Below are 18,391 nucleotides of genomic sequence, written 5' to 3' on the forward strand. Positions count from 1 at the left end.
GTGCCTGTTCCACTTCTCAATCGCATTCCTGTGTTAATGCATGAATCATGACACTTTGACTTCTTCTTCTTCCTTTCCATCATCCTCATTCACATCGTTCTCTCTTGTTCTCTCTGTAACGGTTTAACCCTCCACAGATGACTTTGTGTTGGGACTTCCTCTGAAGTGCTGATGGGTCACATGCATGACCGCCAGGTTAACAAGCAGGCAGGTTTGGGAGGTGGTACAGGGGCCACGATCAAAGGTCAGGAAAACAGGGAAATCCCAGAGCTCAACACAGAGCAACTTATCCTCCTGTTGAATGACTCCTTAAGAAATCTGCTTTGATTGCAGTTTGTAAGTGCATCTTCTTTGACAGGTGACAAGAGGAGTGTTGCCTATTCTGCTGTCTTGTCATTGCATTATCCTTCATGATCCTTTTGTATTTGTCTGATAGCTCAGCATACAACCAGTTTTCATCCTGTATGCGCCATAATGAGAGCAAACAGGTGGTTTTCCATATCATCGGAGTCTCAGTAAAAAGCACGCACTGCTTGATTTATCTGTCTGCACAATTTTCCTGTTTGTTTCTTTTCAATTTTATTACGTTTTTTAAAGATCAGATAGAAAATACCGATCACACATGACAGCAATATCACATATATCATAAGGGATTAAATAATAATAATTAGGAAAAAAACACACAAACAAATAAACAAAAAACACAGCATGGTATATATAGGTAATGCAATATTACATAGGACCTTACATGGTTATTTCACAGCTCACAGTGCTCACAGCTTAGATGTTTCATGTGCATCAGGGAATACTTAGCTAAGTATGTCTTATATTTTTAAAGACTGTTTGAACTGCTTCTGTTGATTATTTCAGATAGAATCCATTGTCTAGTTTGTGTTGCAAGTTTGTTCACATGGCAAAAATTCAAGCCAGCTGGGTTTTAAAGTGAAAACAGCACTCAGTGGAACATGCCAAAAACATGACATGCATATCTTAATTAGTCACTTGCTTTCAGAATCTACTGTGGAGAGGCTTCTTCTTCTGAGAAAAAAAGCAGGAAAAGCAGCAGTTTAACTGACCTTTAAAAGTCACACCACAGTGGCGTCTTCCTCTGTGTAAATCACAAGTCATGACTGTAAATGCCTGACTGGAAACTCTTTGATCACAGTGAAAAAATAAGAGAAGAGGGAGAAGATGTTGACATTTCACTAGTGAGGAGGTGCAAGCCAGGTGTTGCCAGGTCATCTTTCTCCAACTGGACACATGGATGACTGTGGGGGAATTCAGAAGACAACATTGTGTATCACAGAGTCATCAAGCCACAGACTGAATACTTCACCTCATCCGTGCAGCATTTCCACGGCATAGTGCAACACGGCTCTGCTCCGCTTGAACAGTGTTTTGCAAGAGTCTGGATAACACTTCTTTTTGTATCACCTTGGTTCAAGGTTCCAGTGAGCCGAGATGACACTAGACAGTGGAGTCAAAACACTGCAGACCACTGCACAAACCTGCTATTTTGAAACCGCCAAGTTATCATCAATAGAGGTCACAATTTTTTTATTCACTTGATCCTGATTTAAAAAATGAAAGCCCGCAAACGCAATGCCGTATAATAGACAAAGTACAGAAGTTCCTCTGTTTGGTTGCAGATTAAAGGATGCATCGAGTATCACTTTGAAGATGGTGCCACGGCAGTTTCACATGCCATCGATCGCTACGGGGTACTATCTGCAGTGGAAAAATAAAATAGAGAAACATGTCTGCCTAGCATAGGAGTAGATTTCAGAGGGGAGAACACAGGGGCAGAATTAAGAATTAAAGACATTTGTAACGTTTATACATAAAACTTTCACCATAAAGCAGAAAGTTAAGTGTTTGATGCTTATAATTCTGCCCTCAGCTCACACACAGACTCACCACACACACACACACACACACACACACACACACACACACACACACTGTGGTTGGGGGAAAACAGCACAGTAAAAAAGCTGATAGCTCTTCAGCAGGTACATGCCACCTCATCCTGCTCTTTGATTAGCACCAACACTTCCCTTTAACATGGGACTGACAAACACATACACACACTCGACCATCCTCTCCTCATCCTGTCATGCAGTTGTCTTGCTGTGTACAAATCAAGCATTTTAGAATTACATCAGTTTGTTTATCAGTCTATTTACTGTGGGTTCATTTTTCCCACATACACAAGGGGAACATTAAAGAAAGAGCTTTCCTTCTTCTTCTGCTATTTAAATGTCAGTATACCCAAACACACAGCATCAGTCTGTTCATTTTGCCAGAAGACTGAAATAATAATAATTACAAAAAATCAGTAGTTTTAGTTCATTTTCATGTGTTAACATTTTCAGATTTATCCACCTTAGCATAGTTAGCCTGTGTCTCAAATGTCCTCCGTCTGTGTGAGTAGTTGTATGAGCAAGAGAGACACTGTGTGAAAGAGATAATAAGATCTGAAGTTAATGACAGAGGGAAAAACTGTACGCACACCCAGAAAATGCTGCTGAGCAAGGCACAAGACAGGAAGAAAAAACTCTCACAGACGCCTTAAATAGTTCAAATGAGTCCCAGTCTCTCTTTAGCATGTATCTGTCAAAAGGAACAGGATGTGTGTGTGTGTGTGTGTGTGTGTGTGTGTGTGTGTGAGAGAGAGAGAGTGAGTGTGGGAGCAAGAGACAAAGAGAGAGAGTTTATAGGGTTGGCAGACTGGCAGTATGAAGGTTTGTTGTTAAAGTTAAGAGAACCTGAAGAACATAGACATCATCTCTCCTAAACAGGGACATACAGTGGACTGTCCCTCTCTGAGCTGCCATTAGCTGCCTCAGTGTGAACACAGTTTACACAGTAGGAATCCAGTTTGACAAAATAATGGCTGTCATGACAGTGACAGGATCATTCCTGTGGTTTCATCGTGTGATTTACATGTGTGGCAAATATTTTTTAGAGCATACCATGAATTTCAGACTGTTTTGTTCAGCAAGATAATCTTTACAAATGAACACCCCATGTAGGATTGTGGAAGCCTAAATCCAGTTTTCATAAGTGAAAAATTTAACATTAGACTATAAGCATTCTGCACTACGGTCGCATGGCTCAAAGTCACTACCACAACAAGGCTGGAAAGCCACGATGACGTTCTGTAGTCTCATTTAGCCACTTATTAGCAACCACGGTTTTTAAGACACATAAAAGTTTCAAAGTTCTCAAGCAGGGTATTCATTGATCTATTTTATGTCTAAGAACAAAATGTGAAAGTTTCTAAAGGTTGTTTTAACCACAGACCTTATTTTAGGCTTCTAACAAAAAACTCAATTAAAAAAAACAACAACATTGACTTCCAGACAAGGCAACCGCCGGTGCTCAAATGCTAACTTACTTTCAGGTTTTAGGACTCATTCCTGCGGTACTCTATAAATGTTAGACACAAAAAAGTATTTTTAACTTTCTCTGTAATGTATCATCTGTGAATGAAAACTAGAAAATGTAAAACACCGTCTGGAAAATGGTTGGCAGTCAACAAGTACGCATCCCTGGGCTAAAATTTGCAAAGCTGCCGGCTTCTGTTGAAGTGTGTTTCTGTGTGTGTGTGTGTGTGTGTGTGTGTGTGTGTGTGTGTGTGTGTGTGAGTGTGTGTGTGTGAGTGAGAGAGAGAGAGAGAGAGAGAGAGAGAGAGAGAGAGCGTGTGTGTATTAGGTTAGTTACAGGATCATCTCCTATCATCAATGAGGTGTGAACCCCAGATTTCTCACGTCCCCCACCCCCCTCTTTACACCAGCCCAGGTGTCAAAGCCCCCACTGAGGTGACACTTATCACTGGTCTGGGAAAGAGCTGCTCTGTAAAAACACACACACACACACACACACACAGAGAGAGATAGCAGAGGATGACTCGGATTGGAAAATGTGTCTCCTTCTCACCAGATATTGAGGTCTATAGATTATCAGGTCTAGACAAGAGCAAAAAATGACTGTGTTTCCTTGACAACGCAGAGCACAGACCGCCAGCTCTCTTTTAGGTCTTTCAACTGTTTCTTTTAAACTTCCCATTCAAATGTACTCTTCTCTAGATGCTGCTCTACTACTGATCTAAATGATTTGGCTCGTCTCAGATAGGAACAGCACCGTGCGCGTACACACACACACACACACACACACACACACACACACACACACACACACACACACACACACACACACACACACACACACACAGATTTATCTGTGACTACCTGCCTGGTGTCTGTTTTTAGGCTCATATCTTGCTCTGTTCTCCCTCCTCCTTTCCTCTGTAGATAAATATGTCACTCTCACTGCAGACTGTGTGTGTGTGTGTGTGTGTGTGTGTGTGTGTGTGTGTGTTGTGGCTGAGAGAGAGAGAGAGAGAGAGAGAGAGAGAGAAAGGGAGTATTAGAAGATGGGGGGATTTGGGATGTTGAGTCACCCACTAAGGTCAGATAACAGCAGACAGACAAACACATCAGCGTTAAAAACCCCAAACCAATTTTTGTCAAATTTATAGCAGACTCAAAAAATGTGTAAATTTACACTTATACAGGCTCAGAGCCATGCAGGAGTAACTCTCTCTCTCTCTCTCTCTTTTTTTTTTTTTTTTTGAATTGTGGGGGTTGCAACAAAATACTTCAGCGGGACATAGAGGACAAACATGCAAACAACAGAATATAAATATTTGTGGAGGACAGTAGCCAAATGGTTGTAGAAGTGACCTTGTGACCAGAGGGTCAGCAGTTCAAATTCCTGGGCTGCCTGGTAGGGAAAGTGACTGAGACACAACAACTAGCACCAAAACAATGTAGAGCAGGGATACTCAGCTTACTTTGTTTGGGGGCCAGTTTTGTAAAATGTCAGGATGCCAGGGGGCAGATGATAAACAAACAGCAGCTCCGCCCAGTTCAGGTGTATGCAGGGGAGTTTGTATTTGAGGACATTTGGGGCTATGTTCCATTTACCTCTGAAGTTGTACGTCCGATCTGAGGATGACTTCACGTCCAAGTTAATCAGGTTCCAAAACAAGTCAGAAAACCAAGATGTCATTAACAATGCCAGTTAATAATGAAACATTATGCTGACTGTTGATGTGCGGAGCAGCTATCTTGGATTTTTAGGTCGAGGTTAATGAATTTCCTCAGACTTTTCAAGTATGTATGGAAAACACCATTAGCCTCAACATCTTTCAGAAAAAAAAATCCTCATATTAACATTTAATCCCTATAATGTGAAAGTACTTACAGTCTACCCCACTGATAGCTCTGCTGCTCTCAGATTTCTGTCTCATTTTAGACAAGTGTTTGCAAACATGTTAGCACGTATTGCAAAATCTGCATGAGAAGTTCACATGATGTGTCAAAGCATGTTGCTGAGTGAAGCTAACTAGACTGCAAGCTGTATCCTGAATCATCTCAAAACGATTGCTACAACAACTGAAGCTGTATTTTCCTATTAGAAATTCAGAAAACCTCAGTTACAATATTACATCAGGACATAGGGTGTCTTTTATATCTTTTGAATCATCTCAAAGTTTAACCACAATGGTTGAATCTTTTGGAAAAATTAATAATCTCAGGTGTCTGAGCTTGTATGTTGTGCTACTACTTTCTGCAATTATTTTTTGAGTATGCCATAAATTTGACAAAAATGACTGGTTTTGGGGTTCTTAATGCTGATGTATTTGTCTGTCTGCTGTTATTTAACTATTTTTAACTGATGGGACATCAGTACATATTTTTCCCAAACTGGCATTTTATCCCTATGTGATTTTATTCACCTGACAAACAGAAATCATGCAGCTCATTTGCTGATGCTGACAAATGGCTTTTCTGATGAGCTGTTGAGTCATTCAAAGTGGAAAACTTGCTGCTGCAGCTCATGAAGGAACATAAAGGCTCCACTGCACTCTTGTGGCCCCCTACTGTCCGCTGAAAGGCAGTCTGCCTCAGTCACAGCAGGAGCAAAGATGCTGGTCTTCTAAAAATCTAAATGCATTAGTGGCTTAGTTGCTTCATAAGTCTGCATCAAAGAGGAAAAGCACAGGGGCTTCTAGTACTTCTCAAGGTGTCACTGTTCTCAGTGGCAGAGGAAGTATTCAGATCCTTCACTAAAGCAAAGGTACTAATACCACTCTGTAAAAATACTCTGTTACTAGTAATAGTCCTGCACTGAAATATTTGTTAAAGCAAAAGTATGTACGCACCATCAGCAAAAAATTAAAAGTTCTTATGGCAGAAAAAAAACCAAATCAATTTAATCCACATATGTAAAAGTAGGAACCATGAAATGTTTTTGCATGTAAAAAACAGTGTAAAACGGACTTTCAAAATGGTCACCAATAAATTTCCTAATCAATAGGGTAGTAGTTTCACCTTCACTTATAGATTTGTATATGGTCTATGTGCAAAAATCTTAATTTGTAAAGACACTATTAACTAAAATTATTAAAAAGTTGTCGTGGAGTAAAAAGTACAATATTTCTCTGAAGTGTAGTGGAGTATAGTCAGGACATTTCATTGGAATAAAACACTCCAGTATGGTGAAACTACCCAAAATTGGAACTTAAGTATAGTACTTGAGTTTAGTTACATTTAATTCTCTGGATTTTTGTAAACATGCAGAAAGTTATCCTTTTTTTTTCATTTAAAGTAACATATTGAGAAAAAAGAGCCTTGAATAATCTAAACAGGAAACCACAGAAACCTTCATATATTGTGTGAAAACAAATCAAATGTAAAAAGACATCAGCAGAGATCGTTCATGACCATGTTCACACATAAGCCATAATAAACCTTCATATGTATTTGACCTGTAATTCAGCTGTTTCTCTGTCAGCAGCAGGAATGATCATATAGAGTATAACTGCTAACTATCACATGTGCTATCTATATAATTTGTGTTTAGTTTTCCCTCTAAATGAAGGGGTCTTAACTTTCTGGATCTGAATAATAACAGGCTGCCCCCTGTAGACCCTGTGTAAGTAGACTAGTCAGTTATTGTGACTGTAACTGGGTGTGCCGTCACTTGTGACATCCCGGTGATAACAGCTGATGTCCTCATAATTGGTGTTATCCATTGTGCTGTCCCTGTAATCTGCACTGTCCCACAGGAGGAATCCCCCAGGTGACACTTAGCCTGCCTCCAGCAGAGACGATGTTTGATGTCACGACTCACCATCGCGGCCTTCAGATGTAAATGAAATTGGATGCAGAGATGTGAGTACTCAGTCACACCTGCCGGGAGTCCTCATGTTGTTACCATTTAAAAACTATTTAAATTAGCCTTTATTTAAATTCTGCCCTTTGATAACCATATCTATCCCAAAGAGAAAGATCCAAACCACAGTGTCAACATAAAATGGCATGAAATCATGTCCATTTATATTTTTCATAAGAGGGACTACAGCTTACACATATAATAAAGAAATAAAACAGGAAACCGCTTCCCACACTATATGATTTATTATGATGTTTTGGCAAACAATTGAATTTTTCCAGGATATTTTCTTTATATATACACAAAGCATGCACTTAAAAAGCCATCCACAACCTGATAGCAATTAAGTTAATTATCAAGTTTATACCATAACCAGCACTTCTGGTGAGTGTTTGCCACGACTACGTTTCAGTAGCAGAGACAAAAAATATTTTTAAACCTTAAAGGCACAAATAGGGAGGAAAAGAAAGAATAAAAACTATAATCCCAGAACATTATGGACAATGACAACCAAGCCACATAATTTCTATTTCCTTTACTGTGTCTTCAAAGGAGAAGCCCATTAAAATGACTTTTATGTCCTGGACAGTACTGTGTGTCCTTAAAGCTACCCCTGATCTTGGTTTAGGCCTATTGTGCCATCTCAGCAGAGTCAACACAGTGACAATACAAGAACCAGCAGAGGTGAAAAGAAAAGAGCATATACTACCATCTAGTGTAGACAGGTGGGAAGCACAGTGCTCTGCTGAACAAAAGTCAAAAATATTATACATTAGATTGCTGCCTTTGTTCTCACAACTGTCTTGACACAGAGTTTTATTTTGTTCTGAATACGAACGTTATCATTCTTTCTCAGAAATAACAAACTCGGGAGCTGTTGAGCAACTCTTCACTTTATTTTAAATCTTTTTAACAATCTTACAATTCTTGTACAGCTAAAACAATGCAAACAAAATACATTTTTCTTTCGTATGTTCAACCAAACCATTAAATGGACAAAGTACAGTTTTAATCCAGAATTCTGCATAGTAGCATACATCTTAACATTGCAAACACCTGTAGGGACAACAAAGTCAGCTTAATTAATATTTCATGTTAAAGTGTTCAAAATCTTGAGAAATTAGTGGGTAGGTATATTTATATAAAGGTATATTTAAGACAATTCTATGACAAAATGGAAGAAATTAATACATAATATTACTTCATTAGATCTAAAACAGTAAAGGCAATAGAGAACGGACTCAAAAGAGAAGTTTACATGTCACAGACAGGTACAGTTTCCCTCTGAGGTGTAATATAAGGGAAGAGTAATACAAAATGGAAATGCTCATGAAAGTACAACATAATTCAAAGCGTATGCAAGCACAGTAGTTTAATGTACTTTTTCACCAAATAATACGTCAATGACAAAACTTTTATTTTGAATTAATGGAGCTCGGCACTTCCCTCTGTCAGAGTGAGCCCGCCGAGGGGAACGAACCCCGGTCGTTGTCTGTCGACGAAAGGACTTCGCGACGAAGTGAATAAACAGAAGACGAAATGAACACTGTGGAGAAGAAGCTGGCGGACTTGATACGTGAACACCCGAATCTGTACGACCAGTCACGGCGGGACTACAAGGACAACCTGAAGGGACATCTGTCGTGGAGGGACATCGCAGACAACATGGGAAAGTCGGAGGAGGAGGTGAAGCTGAAATGGAAAAATCTACGTGACAAGTTCTGTAAGGCGAAGAAACGAATGGCCAAGAGAAGCTCCCCTCTGCTGACAGATGAGGAGAACCCGGTGGAGAGGCCCGTCCCGGTGCTGTACAACCAGCTGTCCTGGCTCAGCGCTTATGTTAAACCCAGAGTGGACACTGGCACGCTGGGGACCGACGAGGTGTGTTTACCTGTCTGCTATTCACTGATCTGTAATGTCTCTGATATTAAAAATACTAAGGTAACGTTAACGCTCGCGCTAACCAGATGTAACCTGGGCTACTGCTAACAACGGGCTAACTGTCACCATATATACACTCTGGTTACAGATGTATGCATCCCCAACGCTAATTAAATATATTTTAGTACAAGATAATCGCCTGATAACATTCAGACAAACCGACCACATCATTCCCGACGTCTGTCTGCCGCTCTGAGTATCCGCGTTTCCTTTTCAAAATAAAAGCACATGTTGGAAAACTTACAGTCAACAATTTAGGTGGGCACATTGATAAATGAATTGATCATTTGCTGGATTTCAGAGTTCAGACGACAGGATGCCAGGATTAAAGAGCGTGGAGACCCCTAGCCTACATTGTATATAAAGGTTTATAAGATAAGATTGATATAATATTAATACAATTTATTGGTAAGATTTATACATATTATTTATATAAAAAAATGTCACAGACCTGTGGATGAAACTAAACCAAAGAAGTCAGTTACAGTGGTTGATAATTGCGTGGCAGCTGACTGCAAACTGTTTAAGGTGAGGATTTTTTTTTAAGTTAGTCGCTTGGAGCAAGCAGGTTTCAACTGAGCTCAGTGTTCATGGAGCTGTGGAGTTATGCACTTTGTTGAAATGTGCTTCATATTTTATTTTATTTACATGCACTGGTGTGGAAAAGTGTATTCATACTTCATACAAGAAGTAGTATAAGCGCTTTAAAGTTGTCTCTTACCTCTAAGTCACGGTTTCAAGACTACACTGTTAAAGCAGTGTTTTGAGTCAAGATCAAAACAAATTTCTAGTAAGAATTGCTGCACCCTGTTAAATATGGACTTTTGAAATGCAAATATTGGGAATTTAGACATGTGAGTAAAATTTGATTAATCACGCTTAATTGTTGAAATTCAGCAAATTAAGATTTAAAAAAAAATAATCAGTTGAATTCTGTATTTGTAGAGGATGACAATTGTCAAAAGTGACAATTGAGGGCACTTTGATATTTTTGGCTGTGATCGGCAAATAAATTAAAGCTGCCGTTGTTGCCTGTTTTGGTCAGTAATTCAATTTGCTGTTTTATATGCCACACAGGTAGCTGGAAGCGGCGATGACGCTGAGAAAGATCAAGATAAAGACGAGAAGGAGCAGCACTGTCCCATGCCTGTAGTTAGTACGAGCTATTCCCTTGTTGAGTCCTGTCCAAACAACCACCAGGAGATAGGAGCCTCTCTTAAACGCAAAAGGCAAACCACCACAGACGCTGAGATAAGCTCCGCAGATGCCCTCACCAACCTCAGAGATGAAGATGAACTGTTTCTGCTCAGCCTTCTGCCTTCACTGAAGAGGCTAACCATTAAAAAAAGGATGGAGGTACGGATGAAATTCCAGCAAGTGCTTTATGCTGCAGAGTTTGAGGACTGAAGGGCTGGTATGATTCTGTAAGCATTCAACCTGTAAAACTTTTTTTTTTAATAGCCATTATATCTTTTTAATATTTATTTTTGTATCACCCCTGCAATAAAAAATATTATATAGATCTCTATAATTGTGTGATATCAGAGTTTTCCATATATCAACAGCTTTATCTCTTAAATTGAAAACACAAAAAAATCTCTCATATTGAATGTAGGTAATAGAGCCCCCCTTTTGTTACTAGTTATAAAATTAGAGTATAAATTGTCACATGTGCAGTAAAATCAAATGCAATCAAATACAACAGCACTGCAAGTCCCTCCTTTTTCAAGCTCATAATTTTCATTCAGCTAATTTTTAGTTGCTGTTGTGATGTTGTTTTAATGAACTGGTTTTTACTAGAGGACTTTGTAATATTTTGTCCACAGCCATTTAAGCAATTGGGGTTTGAACTGGGCAAAATGTGTGCATGTGTACCTGTTGACCTGCTGACCTGGTAGAGTAATGAAAAATATCAACAGTTGTCTGGAGTCATTGGTTGATAACTTTTGTATTGAAAAGAACACACTAATGTCACAATTACAAAGTATTAGAACTACTTAGCTCAGCCACCTCAATGCTGAGAAGCATGTCCGGACAATTTATACACTCTGAATTTTGCATAGAGCCCCTTTAGGGGCAAAAAGACCCAAAAAATTTTATTTAAAAAGACCTCTGACTGTACGTAAATATCTCTTCCATAGCTTTCTGAAAGGAGTAATTTATACTGTATATATTTTTACAAATAAATATTTATAAATTTATATTTTAAAATTTATAAATATATAACAAAAAAACAGTTTTAGTTTCTTGCTATTTTGCTTCTACTGCCAAAATATGTTGGGTTTTAAAATACAGGCACAGTCTGTGCTGCAGATGTACAGAAAGGGTCGCCCTAAGTCCAATGTTCTTAGCTCAGATTGTTACCTGCTGCAATTTCAATTCAGGAAAACAACATTTTTAATCTACTGTGCAGTAATCTTTCATTTCGCTACTCAATCTTTGTGTTGGTTGATAAGAAAGTCTTAGCAAAATTAGCTCTAACTCTTATTTCTTCGAGAGTACTTTCTAATTGCAGTGATATTATTTGATTCTCTTAGCTGCAAGTCATTATCTCGCACGCGCACACACACACACACACACGCACACACACCCACACGCACACACACACACACACACACACACACACACACACACACACATACATCTCTGCTCTCTCTCAACAAGGACCTCCCTTTATGTTCAGGGATTGGTTGGTAACAAAACACTTGACCCTGCTCTGTTGTAGAAAGCACTGTTCACCAGCATTTGTATGTTTTCATTCACATCCTCATGTGTTCCATTCACGTGGGCGGCGCTGTGTCATTGTACTGTGTGGGTCGGGTGTTTGTATGAGTGCAAGTCTGTGCCTCTCCTGCTTTACCCTCCCATCCTCTCGCTCCTCTCAGCCTCACTGTATTTATGCCCCTCTCTCTCCCCTCTTTGCTGTGTTACTCCCAAACCCCTCCCCCTCTCCCCGGCTTCCTGCTCTCTTGTCATTGGGTGCTTTGTGGGGTGATGGTTGTGGTTTCTCTTGGTGATGTCTCCAGAGCGTTTTCCGGTGTACAGCCCCAGAACTACAGAGGCTTTTTTTGATTTAGCAAGAGATAGATAGGTAGATAAAGAATATGTAAAAGAACATACTAAGACATATGTATCTGTTCATCATCTCTGTGGAAGTAATGCTACTGGCTGAATTGTCTATCATGGGACATCTAGGAGCCACTACCTGCTGCCTGTAGCTGCCACAGCTGGACTGTACATTCTGCAAGGAAGTCGAAGAATCAAGCCGATCCTGAGCCTCTGACTCCACATACAGGACCAGAACACAGTCTTATCCTTCGTGGGACCAGACTACTGACAAGCTGCAGGGATAAGGATCAAATCTGTGCCACTACTGCCTTAGGTGAGATGCAAAAACTGCATGATAACATACTGTATATGTTCAGGAACAATGATGTGAAACATGTTGTTGGTAACAATACAGTATAGGTACAGTACTGTGTAAAAATCTCTTTTGCTATTGTAGGACAGGATAATTCTTGCTCCTTGTTTTCTGCTAATATTAATAAATCATAGTAACAGGATATGACAGCATAGCATCACTCCAGCACTGCTGCAGAATGAAAAGCTTGTTACTACGATGATACAGCATCTCTTCGCTCCATTGGTGGAAAGAGGTTCCACTGAAGACTACTGATTGGTTGTTCCAGCTGTCTGTCATGTGGAAGGGTGTGTTCCTACAATTAGCATGGTCATATGGTATGAAACAAACTTACCGCCCTGGAAGAAGTGTGTTTGTTTAGGTGTGGTTCAGAGATCATGGGAGAGCAGAAACACTGAGTGGAGGAGGAGATGCAGGAGAGAGATGTAAAAAAATGGATTGAAATAGACTGAAAAAGAGCCTGTGTCCTATGTACTTTTGATGTGATGTCAAAATGAACCAGCGTGCAGGCTGAATGCACCAGATTATGAATCCAAAATATCAGAGCTGCAATGCTAAGTTAATCGAATTTGCTAAATTTCAGGAGCAAAGCGGTTTAATGGCAGCTTTAGACCATTACCATGCAAAACTGACAGCTTATGAAGTGATGAATGATATTTTGACTGGCAGGCAATTAGAATGATGGGCAAGGCAAATGAGACATTGATATGTTATATATTGATAATAATGATTATGATAATAATAATAATAATAATAATGATGATAATAATAATAATAGCTATTGTTATTATTATTATTAGTTTTAGTTTTCTTTTTTATTTATTTTTTCCTCCTCATCTTTCCTCCTATGTGCTGAGGGCCTCCTGGCATTCCCAAGAGGGTCAGGGCCCCTGCTATAAAAGTCACTGAATAAGGTTAACAGAGAAGGAAACAACAAAGAAAGAAAGGGACATCAACATTAAGTCAGCAGCAGACTGAATTTTAAATTCACTGCTGAATGCAGCCATTCAAAAAAATTAACACAGGCAGTATACGGTCAGCTAAAGGGTGTACGGATCTGCAAGAAGCAGTCATATGACCCCCGGTCAGCCCTCAGCTATTAGAGAGAGAGAGAGGGAGAACAAGAGAACAACAAACAGTAAGAGAAGCAGAACGAGAAAACAACACAAGGGAAAATACCGCTGGTCCCTGTAATGCACTTTACTGGAGCCTCCATGGTTTGTCAGTTTATCTTGCTGTGTGTTTTAATGGACTTAATATTGCCAGTTGGTCCAGTCGGAGGCTTTGACATCCTCCTCTTACATCATCATAGCGATGTGGAGGCCCACAGGATGCACTCTCCATAAGCTATCACTTGAAGAGAAAGGTAAAACCTTCTATTCTCTAATGTCAGTTTTGGTGTTGACTGTATAACTTTTACATTAAATAAAGGTTTTTTGGAGTATGGTACAATATCCGAGAGAAGAAGCTTTTGCCTTTTTATTTACGACAGCGAAAGGTCTCATCCTGTGGTGTGTGTTGGAGTGGTGTTTGTTTGAGTCAGTGAGGAGAAGTGGGAGACGAAGATGTAATGGTCTGTGACAGAGACTATAAACAGCGACCGAATGTGTGTGAGCCCTGACTGTAATAGCCTAATAATCACACTGAATAGCCATTTTGGAAATGCAAATTGTTCAGTGTTTTTTCTGGAGGGCCCGTGGTTGTGTATAACACGTGCCAGGCTTGTGCCCAGCCAGAGATGTCTGTGCATTTAACAAAGCTGTGATGTGCTGCAGAGTAATCCTTGAAATGATCCTTGTTTTGTGTGCAGAAGACGTGAACATGTATAGCTAAATAATTTGCATTCCTTCCATACTCTTCTCTAATCTCCTTGCTTCTAAGATTAATTGGGTTGGTCTCCACTGTCTGTTTTGTTCCAGGCTGTCTTCCTCACGAGAAGCCCAGCATGTCCTGAGACTGGTCAAACTGGGACACACCATATTAGAGGGTCTTCTGGTTCCAGGGAATCTGAAAATCTAGGGAACGCTCAACAGAAACCAGATCAGAGAGTCACTTCAGCACTCGGGGATCTGCTTGATTTTCCTTTTTTTCTTTGACACAAGTCAGTGGACAGAGTTGAGCCCCACTCAGCATGTACTCCCCTCAGAGTCTCCACCGCTGGGGCATCACTCACAGTGAGAGTATGGAGCGCTTAGCCTACAGCCAAGGTATGTGGTCAAGTGTTATTTTAATGAATAATTCTCTCTTGTATATAACTCTGCTCCACTCCACCTGCAAACTGCTCTCATACAGTGTTCCTGTAATGACTCATGAACATCAGTTCAATACCAATCAGTGGATCCATACCACTGCACTGAAACAAAGCGTCTCTCCCATTTGCAGTTTACTCCTTTTAATTGTACACTAAATCAGAAATGTCCATTTGACATAGTCTCCACTCTGATCCTAACCCAAATATACAGCAATGTAGGTTATTCATAGGCCTGATGTTGGGCAGACATTAATAGAAATTGGGAATATGAATGCATGTTTTCTTAAGTGTGTAATCTCCTGAAAATAAGAATCATTGTGTTTTTGTTATCCTAAAATGAGACGTTTATATCTAAATACTGAGTCAAAGATTTTTGGACGTGTCTAGGAATTTAGGAGCTTTTGGGGCTTTTAGGGCATTTCTGAAGTTTAAGAACAATTTTAGGATTTTTGGATGTTTCTAGAATTTTAGGGCATTTCTCAGATTTTAGGAAGTATCTAGGATTTTAGGATGTTTTTTGGGTTTTAGGACATTTCTAGGATTGTGGGACATTTCTAGAATTTTTGGACATTTCTCAGATTTAAAGATGCTTCTAGAGTTTTAGGACATTTCTCGGGTTTAAGGACATTTCTAGGATTTCAGAACATTTCCAGGATTTTAGGACATTGCCCAGATTTTAGAATGTTTCTAGTGTTTTGGGAAATTTCTAGGACTTAAAGATATTTTTAGAATTTTGGCACATTTAGGATTTTTGGACGTTTCTTGGGAATGAGGACATTTCAAAGATTTTAGGACGTTTCTGGAACTTTAGGACATTTCAAAGATTTTAGGACGTTTCTGGAACTCTCGGACATTTCTTGGATTTAAGGATGTTTCTATAATATTTTAGGAAATTTCTAGGATTTTAGGACTTTTCTGGAATTTTAGCACATTTCTAGAATTTTTGGACATTTCAAGGAATTTAGAGCAGTTCTAGGATTTTTGGACATTCCCAGTATTTAGGATGTTTCTAGAATTTTCATAGCCAGATCTGTCAGGCCCTATGGGGAATCCTCCACTGGCACTTTTTTTTTTTTTTTTTTTTTTAAAAAACTCTATTTTTATGTTGTTTTATGCACTCTGGCACCATATGTAAAAGTACAAAAACAATTCCCTATGTAAATCACTTTATTTTTATTGTGAACTGGGGGCCACCTGGCACCTTCTCCGGGGCCAGATTTGGCCCGCGGGGCTTAAGTTGAGTAAGACTGTGTTAGACTCTTCATTTTCACACTCGCATATCTTAAAATAGCTGTCTGGGCCCTCTTGTCTCCAAGCCTCTCAGTACCATCCTCTACCTGGAGGCTGCCTGCGGTGTTGTCTTCCAGCGGCAGGGGGCGGCACGTCCTCAGCGCCGCCGACACTAAAGTCATTACGTAGTGCTGCCTTTTGTGTGTCTCGTGAGCCCGTTGACACCGCCCCTACGGAGGGTGCAGCGGGACGTAAAGAAACCAACTGTCGGTTAAGTCTGCTAGCTGTAAACAAATCTCTACGACACCGCGATGAGCGGAAAACACTTGTATCCCGAGGAGCGGCTGTCCGCGCTGTCGCCACCGCGGCTAACGTCCACCATGTAGACCGACGCCTACGGCTCACAGTCCGGGGACGTTACGACGACTGATCGCTACCTCTAGCCAGACCTGTCATTGCTTTGGCCGGTGTTATCACAGGTATTTTTACGCTACGTTGCCACAATGGTCGCCGGGTGATTTGTACATCAAAGCTGGCTCGCTAACGGTTGGCTAACCGTATGAATCTGGCTGTTTATAGCGGCACCAGCTACACTGATTTCAGAGGTACATGAACATGGCATCGCCCGCAGAGCACGACCTGACGCTGTCTGAGGCGGACAGCAGCAAGGAAAAATCTCAGGTGTTTGGGATTTTAAGGCTGCAGGAGGAGAAATCCGTTGGGGAGAGAGCTAACAGTAGCAGCACAGTGAGAGGAGGAGGAGGTGGAGGAGGTGGCGGTGGGGCAGACGGGAGATGGCAGGCTCCTATCTTCGCTTTGGCCAGGAAAGCATCCGAAACCATTTCAGGGAGCATTCACGTCCTGCCCAAAGTGTCGGATCACAGGACGCCTCTGCCCGGGGACTGGACCGTCCAAGGTAGAGTATTACCAGCATCAGGGGGCCGTGAGGTTCACGAAGGGAGTGTCTGGTTAATAATATCAGGTCTTAAGACACCCAGTAACTTTTTTTTTTAAAACATTTTTTTTTAATCGTTATCAGTTTTTACACAATCAGTCCTCCTTTGAGGTCTTCAGGAACAATCAGTCATTCAGTCAGCTGCTAATTGGAGCACAGATAATAGTGTCAGCTGATGTGTGTAGATACAGTGTGACAACAGGAGCTGGTACTAGGGATCCACAGATTTTTGGTCTGGACGATTATTGGAGCCGATACTTGGCATTTTGTCGATTATCTGTATCGGCGTTTTACATGGTACATCACTCTTTAATATCTAACGTTATCCTATGAAATATATACATTTTTTTTAAATTATTTTTTTATTATTTTTTTTTATTATTTATTATTATTTTTATTATCATTTTTATTGGCAAGTTATAAGGTCATAAACCACATAAATCAAGACAGAAAAACTTAAAAGTACAATCACACACACTCACACACACATCTAGGAGGAGCCTTTCCAGTAATTAAACAGATCATCATAACCATGTGTCTAAAGGACACAAGCTCATACCAGACCCTAATGTCCACAGTAACTCAGGGTTGGTGTGGACAAAATAAAAACAGAAATCTAGGATCAAAATACAGAAAGGAAAATCGTGATCCATATATCCATAAAGGTGGGATCAGATTGAATATAAAATGTTGCAAGAAGGGACCTCAGAGGTTCTTACATTTATCTTGACATTTTAAATTATTATTGAATTGCAGCTTCTCCATGTGCATAACTGAAATAAGTTCATGCGACCAATTTCTAAAGCATGGTAAGGTTAGTGTCTTCCAGTTTTTGAGGATAAACGTTTTTTTGCTATTACCATGCCCATCATCAGGGTTGTTTGAATGTCTAAAGGGAGAATTTAAGAGTCCTTTGAGCATTATAGCAATTATATAAAACAGAGGAAAAAAGCAAATATTCAATTAAAGCTTCCGTCGAGCAACATCTTCTGTCGTTTAAGCAGAGCGCTGGGCTCTGTTTTTCCAGTGTACCCATCAACCAGTGAGTGTCTGTCAGTGGAAGTACCCACACACTCACTATTTTTAGCTTCTGGCAGATTTCAGGTGTCCATCAAAGACTTGCAGTTGAATTATGTAACATCAGAATAACTGAAGTGTTGTTTCAGGCATTCAGTGCAACAGGGCTTAGTAATAGTTTGATCGTTTGTTTTTTTAAACAATAACACAGGGAAATATTTAGGAGCACAACCTTTAAGGACAATTTAAAATCCCCTTAACTGCATTAAACTTAAATCACCATTAAAACATCCAGACCCCTAAAGATCCAGGGTGTAGGATAAAGTGATAT

At 40.0% G+C, this 18,391-nt stretch overlaps 3 protein-coding genes across 6 annotated transcripts in view; all 3 read left to right on the forward strand.

Moving 5' to 3' along the window:
• fam120b (family with sequence similarity 120 member B) overlaps positions 1-8,730 on the forward strand; it is a 44,279-nt gene extending 35,549 nt beyond the window's left edge. Inside the window, exons 15-16 of one of the 2 annotated variants that reach the window (XR_015776738.1) lie at positions 7,139-7,244; positions 8,701-8,730. Coding sequence is in view for 1 of the 2 variants with exons in the window: in XM_088078314.1 (XP_087934440.1) it covers positions 7,139-7,163 (25 nt within the window). In the remaining variant the exon portion in view is untranslated. Of the gene's footprint in view, positions 1-7,138; positions 7,267-8,700 lie in introns of those variants that run through there. The other variant, XM_088078314.1, reaches the window with a different exon arrangement.
• Positions 8,731-8,784: 54 nt separating this feature from the next.
• LOC121945465 (uncharacterized) lies at positions 8,785-10,717 on the forward strand. Its single transcript, XM_042489659.2, has 2 exons — positions 8,785-9,126; positions 10,264-10,717. The coding sequence occupies exons 1-2, from the start codon at positions 8,785-8,787 to the stop codon at positions 10,591-10,593; spliced, it is 672 nt and encodes a 223-aa protein (XP_042345593.1). The 3' UTR covers positions 10,594-10,717.
• Positions 10,718-13,719: 3,002 nt separating this feature from the next.
• rufy2 (RUN and FYVE domain containing 2) overlaps positions 13,720-18,391 on the forward strand; it is a 61,830-nt gene continuing 57,158 nt past the window's right edge. The window contains exons 1-2 of one of the 3 annotated variants that reach the window (XM_088078326.1): positions 13,720-13,973; positions 14,527-14,814. In XM_088078326.1, the coding sequence (XP_087934452.1) occupies positions 14,739-14,814 (76 nt within the window). In that variant the 5' untranslated portion in view covers positions 13,720-13,973; positions 14,527-14,738. Of the gene's footprint in view, positions 13,974-14,526; positions 14,815-16,239; positions 17,005-18,391 lie in introns of those variants that run through there. The other 2 variants (XM_042499290.2, XM_042499207.2) reach the window with 2 other exon arrangements.

Source organism: Plectropomus leopardus, chromosome 1, assembly GCF_026936395.1.
Source record: "Plectropomus leopardus strain MGB_pleo_1.0 chromosome 1, ASM2693639v1, whole genome shotgun sequence".
NCBI classification, from domain to species: Eukaryota; Metazoa; Chordata; class Actinopteri; order Perciformes; family Serranidae; genus Plectropomus; species Plectropomus leopardus.